We start from the raw sequence: 21,162 nt of genomic DNA on the forward strand, positions 1-21,162 counted from the left end.
GTCAGAAATCACTGAGAAAACAGCGTGAAACCAGGGGCAGACAGGGCAGGAGAAGGCTGGAAAGTTTGAAGCACCATCCGAGAGCTCTGTGTTTATGTTTCGTTTGAACAGCGACAGTGGGCAGGAATTTATTTTGTTTGGACCAACATGACACTGTATCATCTTCACGCCGAAGGAGACGCAGCCAAGAACTAGATAAGGAATGGAACATTTGGACAAATGTTTGCGCTGCCACCTCATATTCTGTTTGGAGCGGTTGACATCACTGATCTGCTTTATGACCTGAGACAATTAACCATGCACTAGTGTAAGCAGCACCGAGGTACCAAAAGAGGATGGATCTTTGACTTAGTGCTTACTTTAAATGAGGGAAAATGATCCGATAATCTAGGCATCAGCGGCACAAGAAGACTGATAGTTAAGGGAGAAAACATCTTCAAGTTTCTGTTAACTTTAAATTTGTGCCAATTTTGGCCGCTCTTGTGGGCATAGCACTTCCTATGATGGACGTTTAAGTAACATTGCCTGACAAAAATAAAACTTATAAGCGGGTGCAGATAGTCTAACAGTTAGGTCAGTTAGAACCCATGTATGCGGGCAACCCAGGTTCAAGTCTAGCCTGTGGCTTCTTTCCCGTGTGTGATTTCCCAATTTCTTATCCCTGTCTCTGACTCTATCCACTGTCCTCCTCTAGAAATAAAGGCATAATCAAGACAAAAAATATAAAAAAGGTCACCTATCTCTGCTTTTAGTGTTCAGCTGCAACTCAAAGTGAATCTCTTGCGTGGAGGAATTAAAAAGTTAATCCTCTTATTTGATACCCACCCCATGGTAAAGTACCAGGCATATAAAAACTAAAGACATAATAATGAATCTTGTCTGTAATTATTTACTGGAAGGAACAGGTAATGAAAATACTAACTTTGTTAAACTTTAAATCCATCAAGAAAGACGTAAACTTTGATGGCAGATAATCAGTTAACTCTATTAATAATTTAACTGAAGCTATAAAATTCATTAATGTTGACCGCTATTAACAGAAAAAAAAACAAAAGCATCAGCTTTTTGCATTGTCACCAGATTAGAGTTCATAAAATTACATATTTACACGCAACTCTACCGATGATAGAAACCTCTGTGATATATTGTATCGCCAAAAGTATTCGCTCGCCTGCCTTGACTCACATTTGAACTAAAGTGACATCCCATTCTTAATCCATAGGGTTTAAAATGATGTTAGTCCACCCTTTGCAGCTGTAACAGCTTCAACTCTTCTGGGAAGGCTTTCCACAAGGTTTAGGAGTGTGTTTATGGGAATTTTTCACCATTCTTCCAGAAGCGCATTTGTGAGGTCAAACGCTGATGTTGGATGAGAAGGCCTGGCTCTCAGTCTCCATTCTAATTCATCCCAAAGGTGCTCTGTCAGGTTGAGGTCAGGACTCTGTGCAGGCCAGTTAAAGTTCATCCACACCAAAATCTCTCATCCATGTCTTTATGGACCTTGCTTTGTGCACTGGTGCGCAGTCATGTTGGAACAGGAAAGGGCCATCCCCAAACTGTTCCCACAAAGTTGGGAGCATGGAATTGTCCAAAATCTCTTGGTATCCTGAAGCACTCAGAGTTCTCTTCACTGGAACTAAGGGGCCAAGCCCAGCTCCTGAAAAACAACCCCACACCATAATCCCCCCTCCACCAAACTTTACACTTGGCACAATGCAGTCAGACAAGTACCTTTCTCCTGGCAACTGCCAAACCAGACTTGTCCATCAGATTGCCAGATGGAAAGCACAATCCATCACTCCAGAGAACGCGTCTCCATCTAGAGTCCAGTGGCAGCGTGCTTTACACCACTGCATCCCACACTTTGCATTGCATTTGGTGATGTATGGCTTGGATGCAGCTGCTCGGCCATAAAAACCCATTCCATGAAGCTCTCCACGCACTGTTCTCGAGCTAATCTGAAGGCCACATGAAGTTTGAAGGTCTGTGGCGATTGACTCTGCAGAAGGCTGGCGACCTCTGCGCACTATGCATCTCAGCATCTGCTGACCCTGCTCCGTCCTTTTCCATGGCCTACCACTTGGTGGCTGAGTTGCTGTCAATCCCAGTCACTTCCACTTTGTTTAAATACCACTTAAAAGTTGACTGTGGAATATGTAGGAGTGAGCAAATTTCACCACTGGACTTGTTGCACAGGTGGCATCCTATCACAGTACCACACTGGAATTCACTGAGCTCCTGAGAGCGACCCATTCTTTTACAAATGTTTGTAGAAACAGTCTGCATGCCTAGGTGCTTGATTTTACACACCTGTGGCCATGGAAGTGATTGGAACACCTGATTTATTATTTGGATGGATGAGTGAATACTTTTGGCAATATAGTGTATATCACCCCTGTCTTCATCCAGGTGGCAGTACAGAATTGTCTAACTTCTTTTAGATAAGGTAGTATTTCACATTTATGACTGTGGCTCAATAGGTAGAGTCTGTCATCCTGCAATCAGAAGGTTGTGGGCTCCTGCAGACACATGTCAGTGTGTCCTTAGGCATGACACTTAACCCCAAAACGCCTCGGTGTTGGTGCTGTGTAAACAGCCGATACTGATGGCCAATTCTATATAGCTTCTCCGTCAGTCAGTGTATGAATGTAGAGTGAATGGGTAGGTGTGACTTGCGCTGTAGAAGCTTTTGAGTATTCTGATGACTAGAAAAGTGCTGAACAAGCTAAAGTCCATTTATCATCTACAATAGAAGTGCCCAGAGCAAAGATGTGCATTTTGGTTCATTAGTCAATAACCTCTCTAAGTACTGGAGGAAGTTCATGATCCATCCCACCATGTTGTCAGACTTTAATTTGATCCTTCTTTTTTCTCAGGTAAACAGTTAGTGGGCCAAACCAGCGCGTTTATTGTTATACCAGCTTTTCTAAAGATAATCAGCTGTGCACTGGCTTCACATTGTGGCAGGAAGTAATCTAATTTTTTGTTCAGATGAGTAACGTAACACGATGGTTCTCTTCTAGTCACAAAAACAGAGAATAAAATGCCCTTCAAAGCATGAGCAATGTCCTTTCTTTCCTGTATGCATGTTGGCACTGGGATGGGTTTCGTTTTTTTTTTTTTTTTTTTTTTTTTTTCTGATACTGGTGCTAAGAAAATACTTTTTATCCAGTGCTGGTGCCTTAACGCAGTATTTTTCAACCTTTTTTGAGGCATGGCACATTTTTAGATTAAGAAAAATCCCAAGGCAAGCCAAAAAGGCTACAAAATGACACATTACGAGTTCAGCTACTAAATAACTAGCTTTGAGAGCTCTCTCAAACACATTTGTGGTTTTTCTTATTCAAGTTGCATGTTTGTCAGTTTGTTTCCACAAGCTAACAAAATAGTCTGTGTTCTTGTTTTGAAGTGACGAGTTTTTCTTTTGGAGATGGTGTTTAAGCTTGCTTGTGACCAAAACACTGTTAGACAGTTTTTCCCAACACAACCAAGCATAACGGACTCGGTTGGATCTTCCGTTAAAGTAAATACCAATGAAAGGTAACTTTCACTCTACTGCCTCGAACTCACCGCTTTTGGCGTCTTTTGACCACCACTCACACCTGAAATTTCATCTTGGTTAGAATTTTGAACAGGACCCTGGTCAGTCTTCATTTTTCCATTTCAAATATTTATCCATTGCTGTAACACTTCTAGTCAGCACCGTTTATCCTGCATCACTAATTCTGTTGTCTTAAATTAATAAGGTAATTACTGTGCTCCCTACTGCCACCCACTGAAACAGAGGAGTATTACTCCTACCCATCACCACACTGCTGGCACAGGTGCTGAACAATTACGTGCAGTGATTAAATGAAATATTCTTTTTAACCTATTAAGTGAAATTGGATAATTTCCCATGGCACACCTGGCAATCTCTCACAGTACAGTAGTGTACCGCGGCACAGCGTTTGAAAATCACTGCCTTAACAGTGCCTGAATAGATACTTTTGAGAGGAGAAGTGTGTTGAAAGTCAGTGAGAGACTTAAAGCTGTCTGGGTATTGTAAATAATTCGCAGGAATATCTTTATAAAATGTCAGTCAAATATAGGATAAGAAAAGGAAATACATATTTAAACACAAATCTCACAAATTCCATGACTGTTTTCTTGCCTGTCATTTGGGATGGTGAGGTATCGAAATAAGGTATCAATACCTTTGTTTAATTCAGTTCAGTAGGTTTCAGATGTGTTGGTACCAATACCATGTCAGAACAGGGTTTCAATACTCATCCCTATTGTTATCAGACTGTGAGCGTATTAAGGGGTCGTTTCATAGCACAGGCTCATTTGTGAATGGCTCATCATTCTTGGTCTCTTACTGCACAAGCTTTATTTGGTTGATAGTCTATCACTGTTTCAATTGAAAGCATGTTTGTGACAAAATTAAGATTTTTTTGGTATGTCAAAGGCTACTTTAGACTGTTTCATCTGAATAGACAATGCTGGACGCTAGGAGGCCTGCAGGACTGAGTATTTGTGATATTTATCGCTATGGTAAAACTCACTTTTGTGTACAGGGCAGGGACTGTATTCAATGTATGCAAAAAAAATCTGATGATAATTGCGTACAAGTCTATTTAGAGCTGTAAAGTACTAACTTTCCTCCATTCCCATTCGTTCCTAATGGTTGTCGCCCACTTCCTGACACCTAACAGACATTTGGGATCACGTGATTGCAAACAGACTATAAACATGTGCAATCCTTGTTCCATAGCCAGATAAAAAAAAACCTTGGCAGGAAAAAAATAACCTTGCAACTGATTGTGTATTTGATCTTTGTTTATTGTGTCATCACAAGTGATTACTGTGTAAAAGCAAAGCTGGATAAGCTAAATTTCAAAGGCAACAGCTACACCAGGAGATGTGTATTTATTTCAGCAACCAAACTAAAAAAAATTACAAAAAAAACATGTTTTTTTAGTAATTATGGCACAATTTGCACATGAATCATTCTGTTTTCTGCCGCAGTCCAGGTCTGTCAGCAGCTGCATAGTGTAGCCACCCAGCCTGTCAGCAAACACACAATAGAGGGTGTCTAAATCAAAGGGCAGGTGTGTCTGAACAGATTGGGCTGAGCTCATCTGATATATGAGTGGTGGCCCAATCAGCTGTGGAGCGTGAGCAGATCAGATAGCCAGAGGAACCGGTAGAAGAGATAGGTGACACTGCAATAGAGAGGCCGTGTTAACCACAAGGCCAGCTGCCAGACATCACACCCCAGCGCTCTGACTTCTTGGCACACAGACAAAAAAATGAAGGCGTACATCTATACTCTCACGTTCACAGTGGTACACAGGTAATTTGATTAGACTGGGAATAATTGATTCATCTCAGAACAATATGTCTTTATGACTCTGTTCTAGACCTGAAAGAAGGAGGGACCATAATAGAAACAACATGTAACACAGGAGGGTCTGAAGTCTTCAGTCAGTCCTGGTTGCTCCTCTCAGCATATGGTGCAGGCCTGTGCTGGTGCATGTTTTTACTTTTGAGCAGACTTCAGTCGTTTAAACGTTTAAATGACTCAGAGCATATGATTTCCTTTTCAACCTTTGAAGTCTTGGTGTTCTGAAATTACACCCCTGAAAGCTTTAAATGGCTGAAAAACAACCTCCCTATTGGTGGTGTAATTGGCCTCTGCCTACTGTATCAATACAGGCGATGGCTGTGTGAAAGCAAAGCGGGTTAATGATACAGCTGAAGTTTCCAGGAGATTTTAAACATACAGATGCAAGACCACATCAACTCACATCCCCTCAACAAATTTATTTTATTCTGATGGCAGATAATCTCAAAATTAAATTGACAGCATCCTCTGACCTTCAGCCTGCAACTCATCCCCCTCAACAGCCTTCTTGGAAGGAGTTAGAGCGGGGCACCTGCACGTCCATATGAGCAACTTCTGGACTGTTTTCTGCATTCCTCCAGCCGAGACTAATCTATAAATCAGCATGCACGGTTTCTCATCTGCACATTGCTCAGTATTTATGGACATTGTCTGCGTTTGCATCAGCGTGAGAGCATATGCTGGCTGAATATAAATTTGCGTCAACAATAATGTGCTTTGCTTTCTCTGGACAAATTGTATGTCAGGTCTGGGTGAATCTGGGTTTTGACTTAGTCTGTAAATAGTCTACTTATTTAAATCTATATATCTGCATTGGTGCTGTCAAAGAAATTTATGAAAGGAGCGTTTTCTGCTTTTTACTTATAATAAAGTAAAATGAGAAAGTGATTACCACTGGTTAATCTGCCTGTTGAATTTAAGGCAGCAACTTGCATTGCTTCACATAGTTTAGCATTAAAAATGTGTTAAGAAATGCACTGTTTATTTCTTGTTCATTTTGGTTTTTAGGATTTTACATATAGGCTAGAACAAAAACAGAATGCAGATCTTCCTGACTGAGCGAAACAGGCGAAAGAAGGTTGAAAACCCTGCGGAAGTGCTGGCTTTTTGCTGCCCATCAGTCTTCATTGTTGATTTGTCGGGGTAACTGTAAGGGCTTAATTGGGTGTAGGGATATCTTTGCTGAGTGCTTATCCTCTCTGTAGGGCACAAGTATCCTGTGTTTACCTCAGAAGTCTTTGTGCAAAGCTAGCTGGAGCAATATATTTCAGTCAGTAAAATTTCCCCTTTTTCTCAAGTGAAGCTTGGTTAATTTTTTAACTTATTCATCCATACATTATCTATGCTGCTTGTTTGGCGAGAGACAGGGTATGCCCTTGACTGGTCGTCTGGTAATCGCAAGGCTGACATATACAGTGCCTGAAATAAGTATTCGTTCCCTTGGATTTTTTATCCTTTTATTGATTTTATGAAGTAATGTCTATTGAATATAACATGGCACGCCAGATGGATTTGTGTCACACATCCATCTGGTAAACCACTCATAGACAGCGTTTGGGAAAGGGCAAAGCCTTTACGGGCCAGTCAGAGGAACAAAACATGTGACGTCGTCGCCCACCGAGCTGCGCCCCTACGGAAGGAGTAAACTCCATAGAGAACTGCATAATGCCGCGAATCATGGCGACTGTAGACATGTCAATACATGACTTTTGTTGTTTTTTTAAAAAGAAAACAACTCAATGCTGTTCTCTGTTCTTCTTTTAATGAAGAAATGTCGTCAATTTCTAATAGAACTGGTGCTTTAGCAGCATCCGTGCTGTCTTCCACCATAATTGTACTGGTCTCTTGCTGCTGCTTGCATACATTATGATTCCGCCACACCTGAAAGTACTGCCCCTCGTCGCTGATTGGTCCTGTCACTTTCTAACCGGGCCCAAACGGTTCAGATGGGAGCATTGCAAGATGGATTTGCCAGTGAGAAATACCCAAATGGGCGTATCCATCTGCTTTGCAAGGTTATTAAATACAAATATGTACTGTAAAATAGCACAGCACTGCGTGTGTGAAGATAGGTCTCAATCATGCGTGTGAATCTGGACACTGCAATTTTACTCCATTCGACTTTGCAAAACTGCTCAAGGTTGCATGGGGTCTGGCATGAACAGCCTCAAGTTCTCTACTGAATTGAGGTCTGGGCTTTAAACCATGTCTGTAGAGCTTTGGCTGTTTGCTTTAGCTCATTGTCTTACTGGAGAATAATTTTTCCCCCAAGCTGTAGTTCTCTTGCAGACTGAATAAGATTGCCTTCCAGGATTTTCTTATATTCTTGCCACATTCATTTTACCCTCTACTTTAGACTTCCACAGCTGGCTGCCAAGAAGCATCACCACAGCATGATGATGCCACCATTTTGCTTCACAGTGGGAATGGTGTATTTGTGGTGATGTGCTGTGTTTGGTGTCCCCCTTGCCATTTTATCTGATGGCCAAAAAGCACCATTTTGGTCTCGTCAGACCAAATAACTTTCTCCCACTTTACCATGGCACCTCCACGTGCCTTTTGGCAAACTCTAGTCCAGATTTAATCTGAGTTTTCTCTAACAGTAGCTTTGATTTTGCCACTCTCCTCTTAAGCTCTGACTGGTGAATAGTCCAGGCAACAGTTGTTGTATGAAGAGTCTCCCATCTCAGCTGCTGAAGCTTGTCACTACTTCAGAGTAGTCATAGGTGTCTTGGTGGCCTCTCTTACTGGTCTCCTTCTTGCACGGTCACTCAGTTTGTGAGGACGGCCTGATCTAGGTAGAATCACACACCCACCATATTTCTTCCATTCCTTGATGATGGATTTAACTGAACTCCAGGGGATGTTCAGTGCATTGGAAAATTTCTTTGGACCTTCCAGACACAGGTGTTTTAAACTACAACCACTTGAGACACATTCACTGCACTCAGATGATCCCCATTTCTCTAAATGTGAGATTTCAGCACTAATTAACTGGAGCTCTGTTGAATTAGGTCAGTCATTTAAAGGGGGTGAATATTTATGCAATCCTTTTTACCTTACATATTTTTTAAATTGATTGACATGACTTTGTAGAAATCTGTTTTCTCTTTGAAATGTTTTTGACAAAAAAAAATTATATTGACCATGATTGATTTACAAAATCAATAAAAGGGTAAACATCCAAGGGGGTGAATAATTTTTATAGGCACTGTAGAAGACACATTCCTGAGAAAGAACCTCGTAGGGAAACTTGATAATAAGGGCGGGTGAACACTAATGCATTTTTTCCCTTACTGATGAAGTCCATGTTTTTTCATACAAGAACAATGCAGTTTAGCAACCCTCAGGGCTTGCTAGTATCAGTGTCTCTGTCACTTACAGTGTCTCTGTCCAACATCAAGGTTTGGAACTGCTGCTAATATTAGGACATAATTCGGTTACCTTATGTATGTATGCATGTATTATTTATTTATTCACTTAGTGAACTTTCCTAGGATCAAAGCAAATATAAAGCAGATGAAGCACTTAAGAATAGACCAGATGGTCACTACAGAGGGAAGCAGAATCACTGTTTTTGGCTGAGAATTGTTTGGTTTACCAGTGTTTCATATTAGTCATGAAGTTTAATTTCGTTGTTCTCACTGGGATATTTAAAAGAACATTTCTGCCCATTTGAAAGCACTGTTATTGACAGAGTAAAGCTGAATTTTGGAAACATTTTTTTGTTGAAATGATTGCTTAAATAAGTGATTTAATCTGTTGTTGGTTTTTTTTTTTGTATCTTTTAGATGACATCGCAGGCCCCTATCCTGAGCAGCTTGATGATGTAATGGATTTTATCGAGGCTACCATTGGCCGACTCCGTAGATCGTCAGATCCCAGAGGGGGCTCCAGGGGACGGAGGGAGCAACAGAGACAGAGGGGAGCAGCAAACACAGGGGGCACAAGAGGAGAGGGGAGAGGACATGGAGACAGGAGGCGAAACCGGGGGCGAGGGGGAAGTCGAGGTAGCAAAGGAGGGCGAGGCGAAAGAGGGAGGGAGAGGATATCAGTGCAGACTCGAGGCTGCTTGCTAAAGGAGGTCCACCTCAATGTGACAGATTTGGGGCTGGGCTACCAGACTAAAGAGGAGCTGATCTTTCGGTACTGCAGCGGCCCTTGCGCTGAGGCCGAGACAAACTATGACAAGATACTTAACAACCTCACACACAACAAGAAGCTGAACAAGGACACGCCCTCACGCACCTGCTGTCGACCCATCGCTTTTGACGATGACTTATCTTTCTTGGACGACAATGTTGTGTATCACACGTTGAAGAAGCATTCTGCCAGGAAGTGTGGCTGTGTCTGAGTCGCATGGATGTGGCAAAATAGCAGACATGAGTAGCAACAGTGAACTAAGGATCACTTTACAATCTGATGCTGCAAAGGCAGAAATCCCTGTCTGGAATGGGTATCAAAGGTCAAAGATGGAGTGATTTGTCTCTAGTTTTATGTAACAAAATGCCTCAATGACCTAAAAGTTAACGGAAAAGCTGCTGCAAGAGGAACCTATACATCTACTTTTGACAGTCTGGGCTCTGATATGGACATTGCAATGTGGCACATGCAAAAAAGTATGAGGTGTGCAGCATTTTGCAGATGAAACAATACTGCTACACTTACAGATCTGCTACCTGTGTAGTCCTAACATTTGTGAGTGAAGAAAATTAGCATCTAAAGTTGTATTGTTTTTCCAACTTGGATATATGAGGAGTATTTAAGCTGTCATTTAAATCACTCCCACTACATTGTCTGGATTTGGACACAAATATTTAGAGCCAATGGATGACAAAGGAAACCCACACCAGAGCTCAGCAAAGACTTTTGGGTCATCTAGATAAAACCCTATCATTTATATATGTATACAAATATATATATATATATATATATATATACATACACATGTGTGTAAGAGGTATATTTATTAAGATGGAATTAACTTATTGTTATTTATTTTGATCCATTTTATGAAAGAAATAGTTGTTTTTTTCTTATTTATTTAAAGCTTTGTCTGTCCTGGATGGTGCCAAAGTGGAGCATTTTCTCAAGCAGAGTCCAGAAAACCTGATCCAGAATCGTATAACACTCATCCATACATTCTGATAGTGCTTTTTAGCTTCACTTAGATTCCAGTTTTTCTAAAACAGTCTAACTGATTAACATCACCAAGTTCAGAAGGAGACACAGAGGAGGGGACCAATGGAAGGTTTTTGATTGAGTTCATCTGTAGTTTGGGAGCATTTTGAGGGACAGACTTTATTTTTGGACATTTCATTTATTTTTGGACAGTTTGGTCGCACCAAGACAGACAGTTGCATGCAATTCCCAGCACCTGGTAATAGACTCCTTATCAAACAGTGCTACATTCAGTATGTTTACAGGCAGAAAAAGTCGATTCATCCAGCTTAAATAGTCTGACTAAAACTGGGCTTTTAAAACATGCAGTGCCTATAAAAAGTATTCGACCTCTTGGATGTTTTACCATTTTATTGATTTTATAAACCAATCATGGTCAATTTAATTTGGCTTTTTCTGACCAGAAGAATAAAAAAAAATCTCTTTAATGTCAAAGTAAAAACAGATTTCTACAAAGTAACATCAATTAAATTAAAAGGTGTAATGTAAAATAGGAAACTTAAGTATTTGCTGTATGCTTAGGTTCATTGTCTTACTGGAAAATAAATCTTCTCCCTGGCCGTAGTTCTCTTGCAGACTGAATAAGATTGTCCTCCAGATTTCTCATATTTCATAATTTGCTGCGTTCATATTAGCCTTTACCGGTACAAGCCTTCCAGGGCTGGCTGCTGAGAAGCATCCCCACAGCATGATGCTGCCACCAACTTGCTCCTTGCGTCTTGTCTGATTTCCAAAAGAGCACCATTTTGGTATCATGAGATCAACTTGATGATGTCGACAAGTTCAACAGTGGCTTTCTCTTTGCCACTCTCCCATAAAATTTTAACTGATGAAGAACCTGGGTAACAGTTGTTGTATGCAGAGTGTATTTCATCTCAGATGCTGAAGCTTGTAACTCCTTCAGAGTAGTAATAGGTGTCTTGGTGGCCTCTCTCACTAGTCTCCTTCTTGCACGGTCGCTCAGTTTGTGAGGATGGCCTGATTTAGGCAGATTTATATGTGTGATATTCGTTTTATTTCTTGATGATGGATTTAACTAAACCCTGGGAATGTTCAGTGCATCAGAATTTCTTTGTTTCCATCCCCTGACTTATACTTTTCAATAACCTTTTCTCTGAGTTGCCTGGAGTGTTCTTTTGTCTTCATGGAGTAATGATAGCTATGAATACTGATCAACCAGTGTTTGGACCTCCCAGACATACGTGTCTTTGGCTGGACCTGTGATGAATTAGGTCATTCACTTTAAATCAGACATTCACTTTAGATCAGTTTAATCAATAACAGGGTAAAACATCTAAGTGGATAAATACTTTTTATAGGCACTGTATGTAAACATGTTGGTCTGACTGAAATCACACTAGGTTGAATTACTTATCAGCATACTTAGATACAGTGGTGAAAGATTGACTCGCTCTTGTACATTCACACCTCATTCAGCCCCAACTGGACCAGGCATTCTGTGCAGGCTCCACAGTTTCCATGCCATGTTTTGACCTAGAAGTCAATTTGCATACATGCGAGGTTGTTGTCTGCCTTCAATATCACCATTAAGAGGATAACTTGTAATGCATTTGTGCCAAAAGTAAAGCATAGAGTACATACAGAACAACTAGGGCTGTAGAGTCATTCGTGTTTTCACCATCTGATATGCAGTTAGTGTGCTTGGCAAGGTCAAATCGAAGAAGATCTGATATTACTAGCTGAAAGGAGGCATATCACCACCTACTGTAGAGGGGTCCCACATACTTGGATCAGTTAATCTGTTCCCCTTTGGTGCTTGTGTGCAGAGAGGACAGTCGCATTTAAACGGTCTAAGTGAGCAATTATTGTAGCTAAATTGAGTGTGCATGTTAATATACTGACTGTTTCCAACAGACTCATTGATGCTTTTAATTTTCAGACAGTTTTCAAATCCAAACCACATGATATATTCAATGTCACTCCACAAAAAGGGCTATCACATCTTTAATTAAAGTGAGTATGGTGGTGGTCTCCCAGAGGAATTGTAGTTGCCTTTGAGGATCCAGAAACTACTAAAACACCTGTCTATCAGCATTACATTACCCAAAACCTCAATCTGGCCTTGCACCAAGTCTGAGCAGAGGCTTTGCAGCAGTTACCATCCCAATAAGCTTTAAAGTTCACAGGACTGCCTGTGTTTTCTGTCTCCTCTCTGACAGACAGGTCTTACTCCCTGAAAGGGGATTTGAAAGTGATCCGCTAACATGAGTCTTAACCAAATATCCCCATTGGCGAAGGCATTTCTGTGAATTGCACATCTAGCCACTATAGCGGCTGTCATCACCATTCGACGTAAATATCTCAGGACAAGGTGTTACGACAAAAGGAAATGTTTGAGTCTCAGACGGAAGATAATGAGTAGGTTCAACATGCCTTTTTTCATGTAATAACTTGTTCAGTGAATAATATTCCCAAATTTGACAAATGCTATACATCCAGGACAACAGGAAGCTCTTTAGAAGCGTGTTGCCGAGACCCTGTGAAGGGATCTTTTTAAGTGGAACAAAGAGAGCCCTCGAGTAGGTCTTGATGTTAGCATGGATTAGGGACCAAGGTATCTGTGCCCACCCAGCAGCAAGCAAGCAAGCCAGCTTTACTGTGTAATCCCCCTGTACACAGAACAAATCCACTGCATCAAGCTGAATTTAGGCCAAACACTACAGAGAGGGGAAAAAAGACTCTTGCTTTTATCACAGCATACCTCATCAATTGGATCATCTTCCCTTTTAACAAGTGATTCGTGGGTAAGGCTTTCCAGATGAGAATGTGCCGTTAGGAGACTTCCCAGAAGCCTTGGAGCGCCTAGCCATTCTCCAATATCATACATTAATGTATGTAAACTGTGACCACCAGCCCCCTCATCTCTATCACTGTTTGCTCTTGTCTCTGGCGATTAGTCCTCCGGTTTTCATGCAAACATTAACATTCAAAAAGTACAGATGCAAAGGAATCCTCAGTGTTACAGCTAGAAGGGATTGGATTTGTTTTCACTCCTCATGTGTTCACACCTCTGTGAAAAAAAACCTGTCATGTCGTCTCACTTGTTTTGTGTTACAGAACCAAAGCTCTCGGCAAACTTTATTTTTGTACAATATTCATTTTATAACTTTTTAAAGTAATAAAACTTGTTTCTATCAAATGAGCATGCCTCCTGGTGTTCTGCCATGTACAACAATGCAACCAGTGCCAGATGGTGCTAATTTGCCTGGGATGTGTTTACACAAGCATCATGAAGAATTAGGAATGAAAAATTGGGTTAAATGGAGAATTGTGGGGATGGTTTGAGGGATGGTCTCTATATTGTGCCTCATCCCCTCCTGCTCTGCATTCCTGAACTCGAGCCAGGGTCGTACAGTAAACAAAAGCCAACCGTAAAGAGCCACTGAGCTATAAATCAAAGAATTTTTCCACAGTGCAAAGAGGATATGTTAATGCTGCTGCAGACAGTGTGTCATTAAGCAGGAGCTTCAGGTGTGTTTACAATGTATAGCTGGTGGACTACGAGAACAAATTGTCTGGGAATGGGCCAAGCTGTGGTCTAATTCTTGTTATACAAAGTCAGAAGTCTTCACAACTTTGTTTGGGTCTTATGGTCAAGTTATAAACATTTAAACTTTCTCTAAACAAGGTTGCTTTAATACTAGATTTGCAGTTTGTCTTCAGTGCTGACACCAAACAATGAAAACTGCTCTTATCAACATTTTTTAAGTATTGAAATGTATGGACTAAAGATTCAATAACTATTTAGGATGATTCATGATTTCTGAATATTTAAATAATCAACAATTCATTAAAAATCAAAGTGGTCATGCAACTTGTATCTCATCGTACTAAATGTATTTTACAACCATTTTAAGCGTTGTTTGTAATGTAGACTCCCCACGAAAATTGTTAGAACAGTGAGGCCAAGTCCTTTATTTTTGCTGTAGGCTGAACATATGTGGGTTTGACATGTAAAGATGAATATGAGACAAGAGATCAACAACATTTCAGCTTTTGGAATCAAAATAGATTACAGTAAATAAGACTTAGTATTTAGTTGCAAATCCTTGCTTGCAGTAACTGCATCAAGCCTGTGACCCACTGACATCACCAAACTTTTGCATTCTTCTTCTGTGATGCTTTTCCAGGCTTTCACTGCAGCCTCTTTCAGTTGCTGTTTGTTTCTGGGGGTTACTCCCTTCAGTCTCCACTTTAGCAGGTAAAAATGCATGCTCTATAGCAGAGGTGTCAAACTCAAGGCCTGGGGGCCAAATCATAAAGTTGTTTCTCATCCAGATGTAAATATCTGGAAATAAAAGCTGAAATGTTGATTTCATGTCTCATATTCATCTTTTGATGTTGAACCCAAATGTTTTCAGTCTACAGCAAAAAATAAAGGAATTGGCCTCACTGTTCCAATATTTTTGGAGAGAAGTGTATAAGGGAGATCAAACCAGAAAGAAAATTTAAATCAACTCCAACCTTGTTTTATACACAGTGCCTAACAAATTTATTAGACCACCTATCATTTTTTTCTCAGAGACCATCCAGCATCATGAAGTGCTTTAATGCGGACTCATTCATTTTCACTGAGCTCTCCACGTTTTACCATTTTGAACAGGAATGAGGGATTTCAAACTGAATTCACCCAAATTTGAGCCAGCTCACTGGGCTTCTCTGAGAAGTCAGAAATTAATCAAGCATAACTTTCAACCACTAAAACTCATTTTTCTGTTCAGGAATGCAAGTAAACTAACTATAATTTGACATATTAATCAAGAAATATTAATGTGCTTTACTTTTTTTTCAGTTTTTTGTAAATCAGTAAATTTGAAAATTCATGGATAACAATAATAATTCTATTTTAGCATTAAAAATATCATTTGGGTTAAAGAGCTTCTGCATATTGGTGTATTAACCATTGCAGAAACATAAAAAATGATTTTGGTAATTACCAATGCTGTTAATTTAGGGCAGCTGTGGCATAAACCTTACTTTGGTTAGGGTTAGGGTGGTCTAATAAATTTGTTAAGCACTGTACATCATACAGGAGTCAAAGTTTACTATCTAGTTTTCCTCAGGACTTCTTCCAAAACATTTTCAATGAAGTCAAGAAAGGTTTTCTTTTGGCTCAGTTATTTAGTTGAAAGATGTTTAAATGACAACAAAAGGTTTACAGCTGTTCTGAACATCTAGGAAATTGTAGACCAGCTGTTACTGAATAACTTTCAGTGCTTTGAGCAGCATATTAAGTAGTAGTATGGAAAAGGTGTCCATGGGCCAACTCGTTGATTCAAAGTTGTAATAGCGACACTTGAACTGAAACAGCCGTTCCTCCTCACCTCTTCCTGCTGGCTGAAAACTCTTCTCCTCCTGCAGAGCTTGACGTCAGCCTCTCCAGCACAAAGCCAGTCTCCTCTTAAAAACATCACTCACTGATTTAATCCCTCCATCTCTCTTGTCCTGGTATTTTTTTGTCTCATATTTATGGCTTCGGGATTCTTGCCAGGACACAGAGACATTCGATTGTCTTCTTGTAACTGTGGTTGGCGCAGAATTTAAAGATTGCTCTGCAGTTTATCCGCTGTAAGTCGCTGAGGAGAAACACCAGCTAAAATGACAGATAAGGGGTATAAAAACATTCCACAATAAAAGTTTGTTGAGCAACTGAAGAGGAAAGAAAAAACAGAAACAGATATAAAACCCCATGTGTTAGAATATATATAAAAATTCAAAATTTATACAGCTAAGTGTCTCATGTTTCTGCTGTTATAAACCAGATGTACTGAAAAATCAAGACAGCTCACTTTGGTTTGTTGATGTATTCCAAGGTTGCAGTGAAATGTATACAGAACATTATCGTGGTTTTTATAAGATCTGTACAGTTAACTCTGTCAGCTAAAATACCTTTATACACAAAAATGCTTCCATCTGTCAGGTCTGCACTTCCTCGTCTTTAAACAGGCAATACCCTACGATAAAAAGGCCATACCTACTTTTAATTTTCATGCATATAAACAGTTCAATCCTCAGAGATATGACCTTATTTCATCCTTCAAACAAAACAGATGGAGGTGTAAAAAGTTAATGTTTAATCATGAGAAATTGTCAACACTTGCAGTATATTTTCCCTGTTCAGAACAGTCCTGGAACCCTTCAGCAGTCATGGTCTATAACAGCCTGATGGACAGTGCATACCTCTAAAACCTCAGACATTAATTCAGTCATTCTGTTTTTCCCAAGTGCTGTTAAAGCAAATAATTTTCATTACAGTGTTTCCAAACATCCTAGTTTTATTTTGGATTCCTGTATTATTTAACATTGCACACAGAAACAAAATTATGTCTCAAAAACTAAAACTACCAAGGTCTAAATTATTAGCCACCTGATGCTAATAGTCAGTTGTGTCTCCTTTTTGCTGGATGACAGCCTGCAGTTGTTTGTTGTAGTTTTCAACAAGTCTCAGACATTCTCCTGAGGAATCTCAGCCCATTCTTCTTTGACCAATCTCTCAAGTGCCTCCAGATTTGATGGTCTTCTGGTATGGACCTTGGTCTTCAGTTCACCCCCAGATCTTCTATGGGATTTAAGTCAGGGCTTTGTGCAGCTGAGTCAGTACCATTCACTTTGGTCTTCTGAAGGTAGTTCTTCACCAGGAGCCATGAATGTTTTGAACGTTGTTGTCTGAAGACAAAGCAAAGACCCAGACCCAGTTTTGTTGCTGACTGTTTGAGGTTTTGAATTTAAAATCTTCACATATCATTATTTCTTCATGATTCCTTCACGAGATTCCAGACGGACTGGAGCAGACTGATACTCCCACCACCATGTTTCACTGTGGGGACGGTGTTCTTTGGGTGATAACACCTCTCCCTTTTTTCTCTAAACAGAAGCAACAGCTCTATGGTGAAAGAGCTCTAGTTTGGTCTCATCTGACCAAAGGACATGCTTCCAGTATGCACTATTTTTCACCAGGTATTCCTTAGCAGGCTTCAGTCTGGCTTGAAAAGAAGTGTACTTTTTCTTGATCCATTCCTGTGCAAGGCTCTAGTGATGGTGTTCTTTCAGTCTACAATTCCTTACTTTGCTAAAGCATTCACTAGTGTCTTGGCAGTTGTTCTGGTGTCTTTAGACACATCTCTCACTAGTTTTCTTTCCCGAGTCTCTGAAATCTTTCTCTTCCTACCTCTGCTAGGCTTGTTCTGGACTGTGTTGCTCTCTTTGAATTTCTTGATAATTCTCATTCCAGTTCTCAACATTTGGAAACACTGTGATAACTTTGTAGATCCTTCTTCTGCTTTGTGAGCATCAACATTTTTTTTTCTCTCAAGTCTAAACATTTTCTTTTGTTTTTGTCTTGATGCTTTCTCCAGTGACAGCTCAAACCCTTACTGAAGTTTTACTGTGTGTAAATGTGAAGATAACCCTCAGTTTTAACTTGATTTTACAAAATTTGAACATTATAAAATTAAAGCACATCATTGCAAAACAGTGATTTGTGCTATGGCTCAACAAAAAGGTCAGATCTAAGGAGGGTAGAGTAAAACATCATAAGCATCCAAAATAAAACTAGTATGTTTGGAAAAGCTGTGTTAAATTCCTTGCTCTGTTTTACAGCACTTGGGAAATACTTTTTAAAAATAGAATTTTTCATAATATGGACCTTGTTTTACGAAAAAAAGACAGTTTAGTTGCAATCTCAGAAGGCAGCACTACATTACCTACAATTCTATAGTATCACAGCAACGTCTCTGATTGGTGAAGCTGTGATTTCAGCAACTAGGATAAAAGCTAACAGTCGGGGAAAAGGTGGGATCTGTGGTGACAACAGACGGCACCACGTGCGATTTCGCATGAGATTAGCCAGTAGAAATTTCTCAAGAAAATTCATTTGCATCAGACAGGTCACAGCTGTTGCGATGCTCATTTTTAAAGTCAAAATGTAGAATTTAAATACTAAAATATCAAGATACAGACCCTAATTGAGCAACAGTACTACTAAATTCCCATAAACATAGTTCTTCATCTGAACAAGGTGGTCAGGCGGTTAAATTGCTCTTTAAAGCAACTGAGAGGACCATGAGGTTTGTATTGATTTGGCTCCCCCTGTAGACGGTGTGGCACCTCTGCTCATTATTCCTTTTGTAGTGAATAGACAGGACAGGGATCAGGATCAATTAAAGTGTTCTAACATTAGATGTAAAGCAGAGAGTTTAAACAACCAGTTTTGGCGAGGACCAAGTGTATCTGCAGGGTTGAGCCAGTGCCCCACAAAAATCTGACAGAGGAATTCCTTTGATCGGCTGGTAAAATCTGTAACATTGGATAAAATATCACCATTTACAAGAGAGCACAAATTCCTTTATTTAGGTTGTTGAGGTGAAGGAAAATAATGGAAACACGCTAAATTAGCAGCTGGCTGAATGAAGTTTTGTACATCACATAAAAAAAAATGCAGTTCTAGAAACTATAGCGGCTTTTTTTTACATCTTTACAATCTCCTTACGATCTAGTAAACTGTTCTCCATAGCTGATGAACAGGACTAGACCGCAAAATCTGGAGCTGATTTATGTGGAATTAGCAGACTCAAGGGCTGTGGGAGGAAAGGACAATAGAAATGATGAGAAATAAGTACGTTTAATCCAAACAGACGTAAAAAGCCAAGTTTTTCCAGCGGTTGATGAATGGCAACATAAACCTGTATAAAATTATATTAGGCTTGCTCCATAAAAATGCCTCTGCTGGCCAGACAACACAGAAGCATGTACATAAATACATTAAAGCTAAAAAATACAGAAGAGGGGAGGGCAGGTTTGTACAACTGATGTAATTGATGCTCATCTGCACAGTTTGTGACAGCAACTTAATGTTCTGGGATAGATTGCTGAAAACTTGTGGTTATGAGGTTTTATAACCAACCACAAGCCCACCCTGTCAGCTATCCTTTATATAAAAAAATCTGCTGCTGAAGCACCTCAGATCTTGCGTTTCTTCCACTCTGGTTCCTTGTCGGCCTCCTCGTCCTCCTCAGATTCCTCTGCAAACACGGGCTCTGGCTGGGTGCTGAAAGGAATCACACCAAAGAGGTTATGATTGAGGAGTTTTTCCAGGCAGATTCAGCAAAGAGACAAACTGCAAATTAAAGTGAAAAGCCCAGAAGACAGCTGCGAAGACAAATATGCTTAAAGAAGTTTAATTGTAGGGTTTAGAATGAAAGATTTCTTCTAAGATATTGACTCTTCCTGAATGAATCCGTGTCTTGGATCCAGTGTGACTCACGGACAACAAATAGAGCTGTTAGTATGCTCTTGAATTCCCGCATCCATCTGAAAATGGTGCAGTTTATCAGATTACTACAGGATATTTCACTTAGAAGTAGTCTTTTTGTCTTGGGTGATTAGAAGCAGACCGTTTGCTCGCAGAGCCATTTGAGTCTGATAGTGATCTAAAGCTGTCCATTACTTCCTCTGCTTCCTGCAGTTTAAAGTGTGTCAAACTCTTTAAACATTCATGTGTCACACCGGGAGGAAGAAACCCGAGAACCATCACTCTAACCTGATTAGCACTCCCAGTGCTCGTCTTGCTCTGATCGCTAATGAGAGGAGATGATGGAGAGAGCAATAGATGGACAGATAGGGTTTTAATCATTCATGTTTTTACAAATGAAGACGTGAGCTTTTCTTACTGTGTGTAAGCTGGGGCAACCCAGTAAGGGTTTTCTGAAGCGTCCTTGGCATGGCGAAGGATGGCCTCTCGTGGGTTACTGTCGTCTGTTTTATCTAAAGCGATGTTCTTTACGATGAAAGACGACAGGGTGCCACCATGAGCAGCTACTCTTCCTCCACGACCTGTCAGGACACATTATCACTGATTAAGACATCTGAAGTTAAAGCAACAAGCTTTCAGTGCTGCATTTTCATATTTAAAATGTTGAAATTAATTATGAAGTCATGCCAATTAAATAAAAATATTAATGGTAAAATAAGTGACTGTATAAATATTCTTTCTCTTTAAAGTGACTGACCAGACTCAACAAAGGTCCAGCCAACTGGTGCTGGTAGTCTCTCAATTGATGAAATGAGGATCACCTGAGTGCAGTGAATGCGCCTCAAGTGATTGTAGTGTAAAGACACCTGTCTGGAAGGTGTAATTAGTATTCCTTGCTACCATTACACCATAAAGACAAAAGAACACTCCAAGTAACTCTGAGAAAAGGTTATTAAAAGTGTAAATCAGGGGATGGATACAATTTTTTTCCAAGGAATATGGCACATGTGTAAATCTGCCTGGATCAGGCTGTCCTTGCAAAATGAGTGAGAGAGACCACCAAAACACTCATGACTATTCTGAAGGAGTTGGCAAAGAGAAAGCCACTGTCGAAGAAAACTCATTAAATCGTGACTGGCATTTACAAAAAGGCATTGAATACGCTACGAAAAAAAAGCCAAACAGTGAGGTCTAATCTCATTCATTCATTGCTGGCTAGGCCACTTGGGAGCAATTAGGGGTTCAGTTCAGTGTTAATTTCGACAGCTATTTTGAATTTTGGATTCAGTCTTTAGATTAAATTCCTTTCAGTTTTAGTTAC

The 21,162-nt window shown here is 40.0% G+C and overlaps 2 protein-coding genes across 4 annotated transcripts in view; one reads left to right on the forward strand and one right to left on the reverse strand.

The window, feature by feature from the left end:
• The window catches only part of gdnfa (glial cell derived neurotrophic factor a), a 35,206-nt gene extending 24,238 nt beyond the window's left edge, over positions 1–10,968 (forward strand). For all 3 annotated transcript variants that reach the window (XM_041810631.1, XM_041810629.1, XM_041810630.1), the window contains one exon: positions 9,181–10,968. In XM_041810631.1, the coding sequence (XP_041666565.1) occupies positions 9,181–9,743 (563 nt within the window). In that variant the 3' untranslated portion in view covers positions 9,744–10,968. The remainder of the gene's footprint in view (positions 1–9,180) is intronic.
• Positions 10,969–18,921: 7,953 nt separating this feature from the next.
• The window catches only part of LOC121524724 (WD repeat-containing protein 70), a 66,388-nt gene continuing 64,147 nt past the window's right edge, over positions 18,922–21,162 (reverse strand). The window contains exons 17-18 of the mRNA XM_041810208.1: positions 20,260–20,422; positions 18,922–19,637 (exon numbers count right to left, since the gene is read on the reverse strand). Of these exons, the coding sequence (XP_041666142.1) occupies positions 19,550–19,637; positions 20,260–20,422 (251 nt within the window). The 3' untranslated portion in view covers positions 18,922–19,549. The remainder of the gene's footprint in view (positions 19,638–20,259; positions 20,423–21,162) is intronic.

The sequence above is a fragment of the Cheilinus undulatus genome, linkage group 17, assembly GCF_018320785.1.
Source record: "Cheilinus undulatus linkage group 17, ASM1832078v1, whole genome shotgun sequence".
Classification (NCBI taxonomy): Eukaryota; Metazoa; Chordata; class Actinopteri; order Labriformes; family Labridae; genus Cheilinus; species Cheilinus undulatus.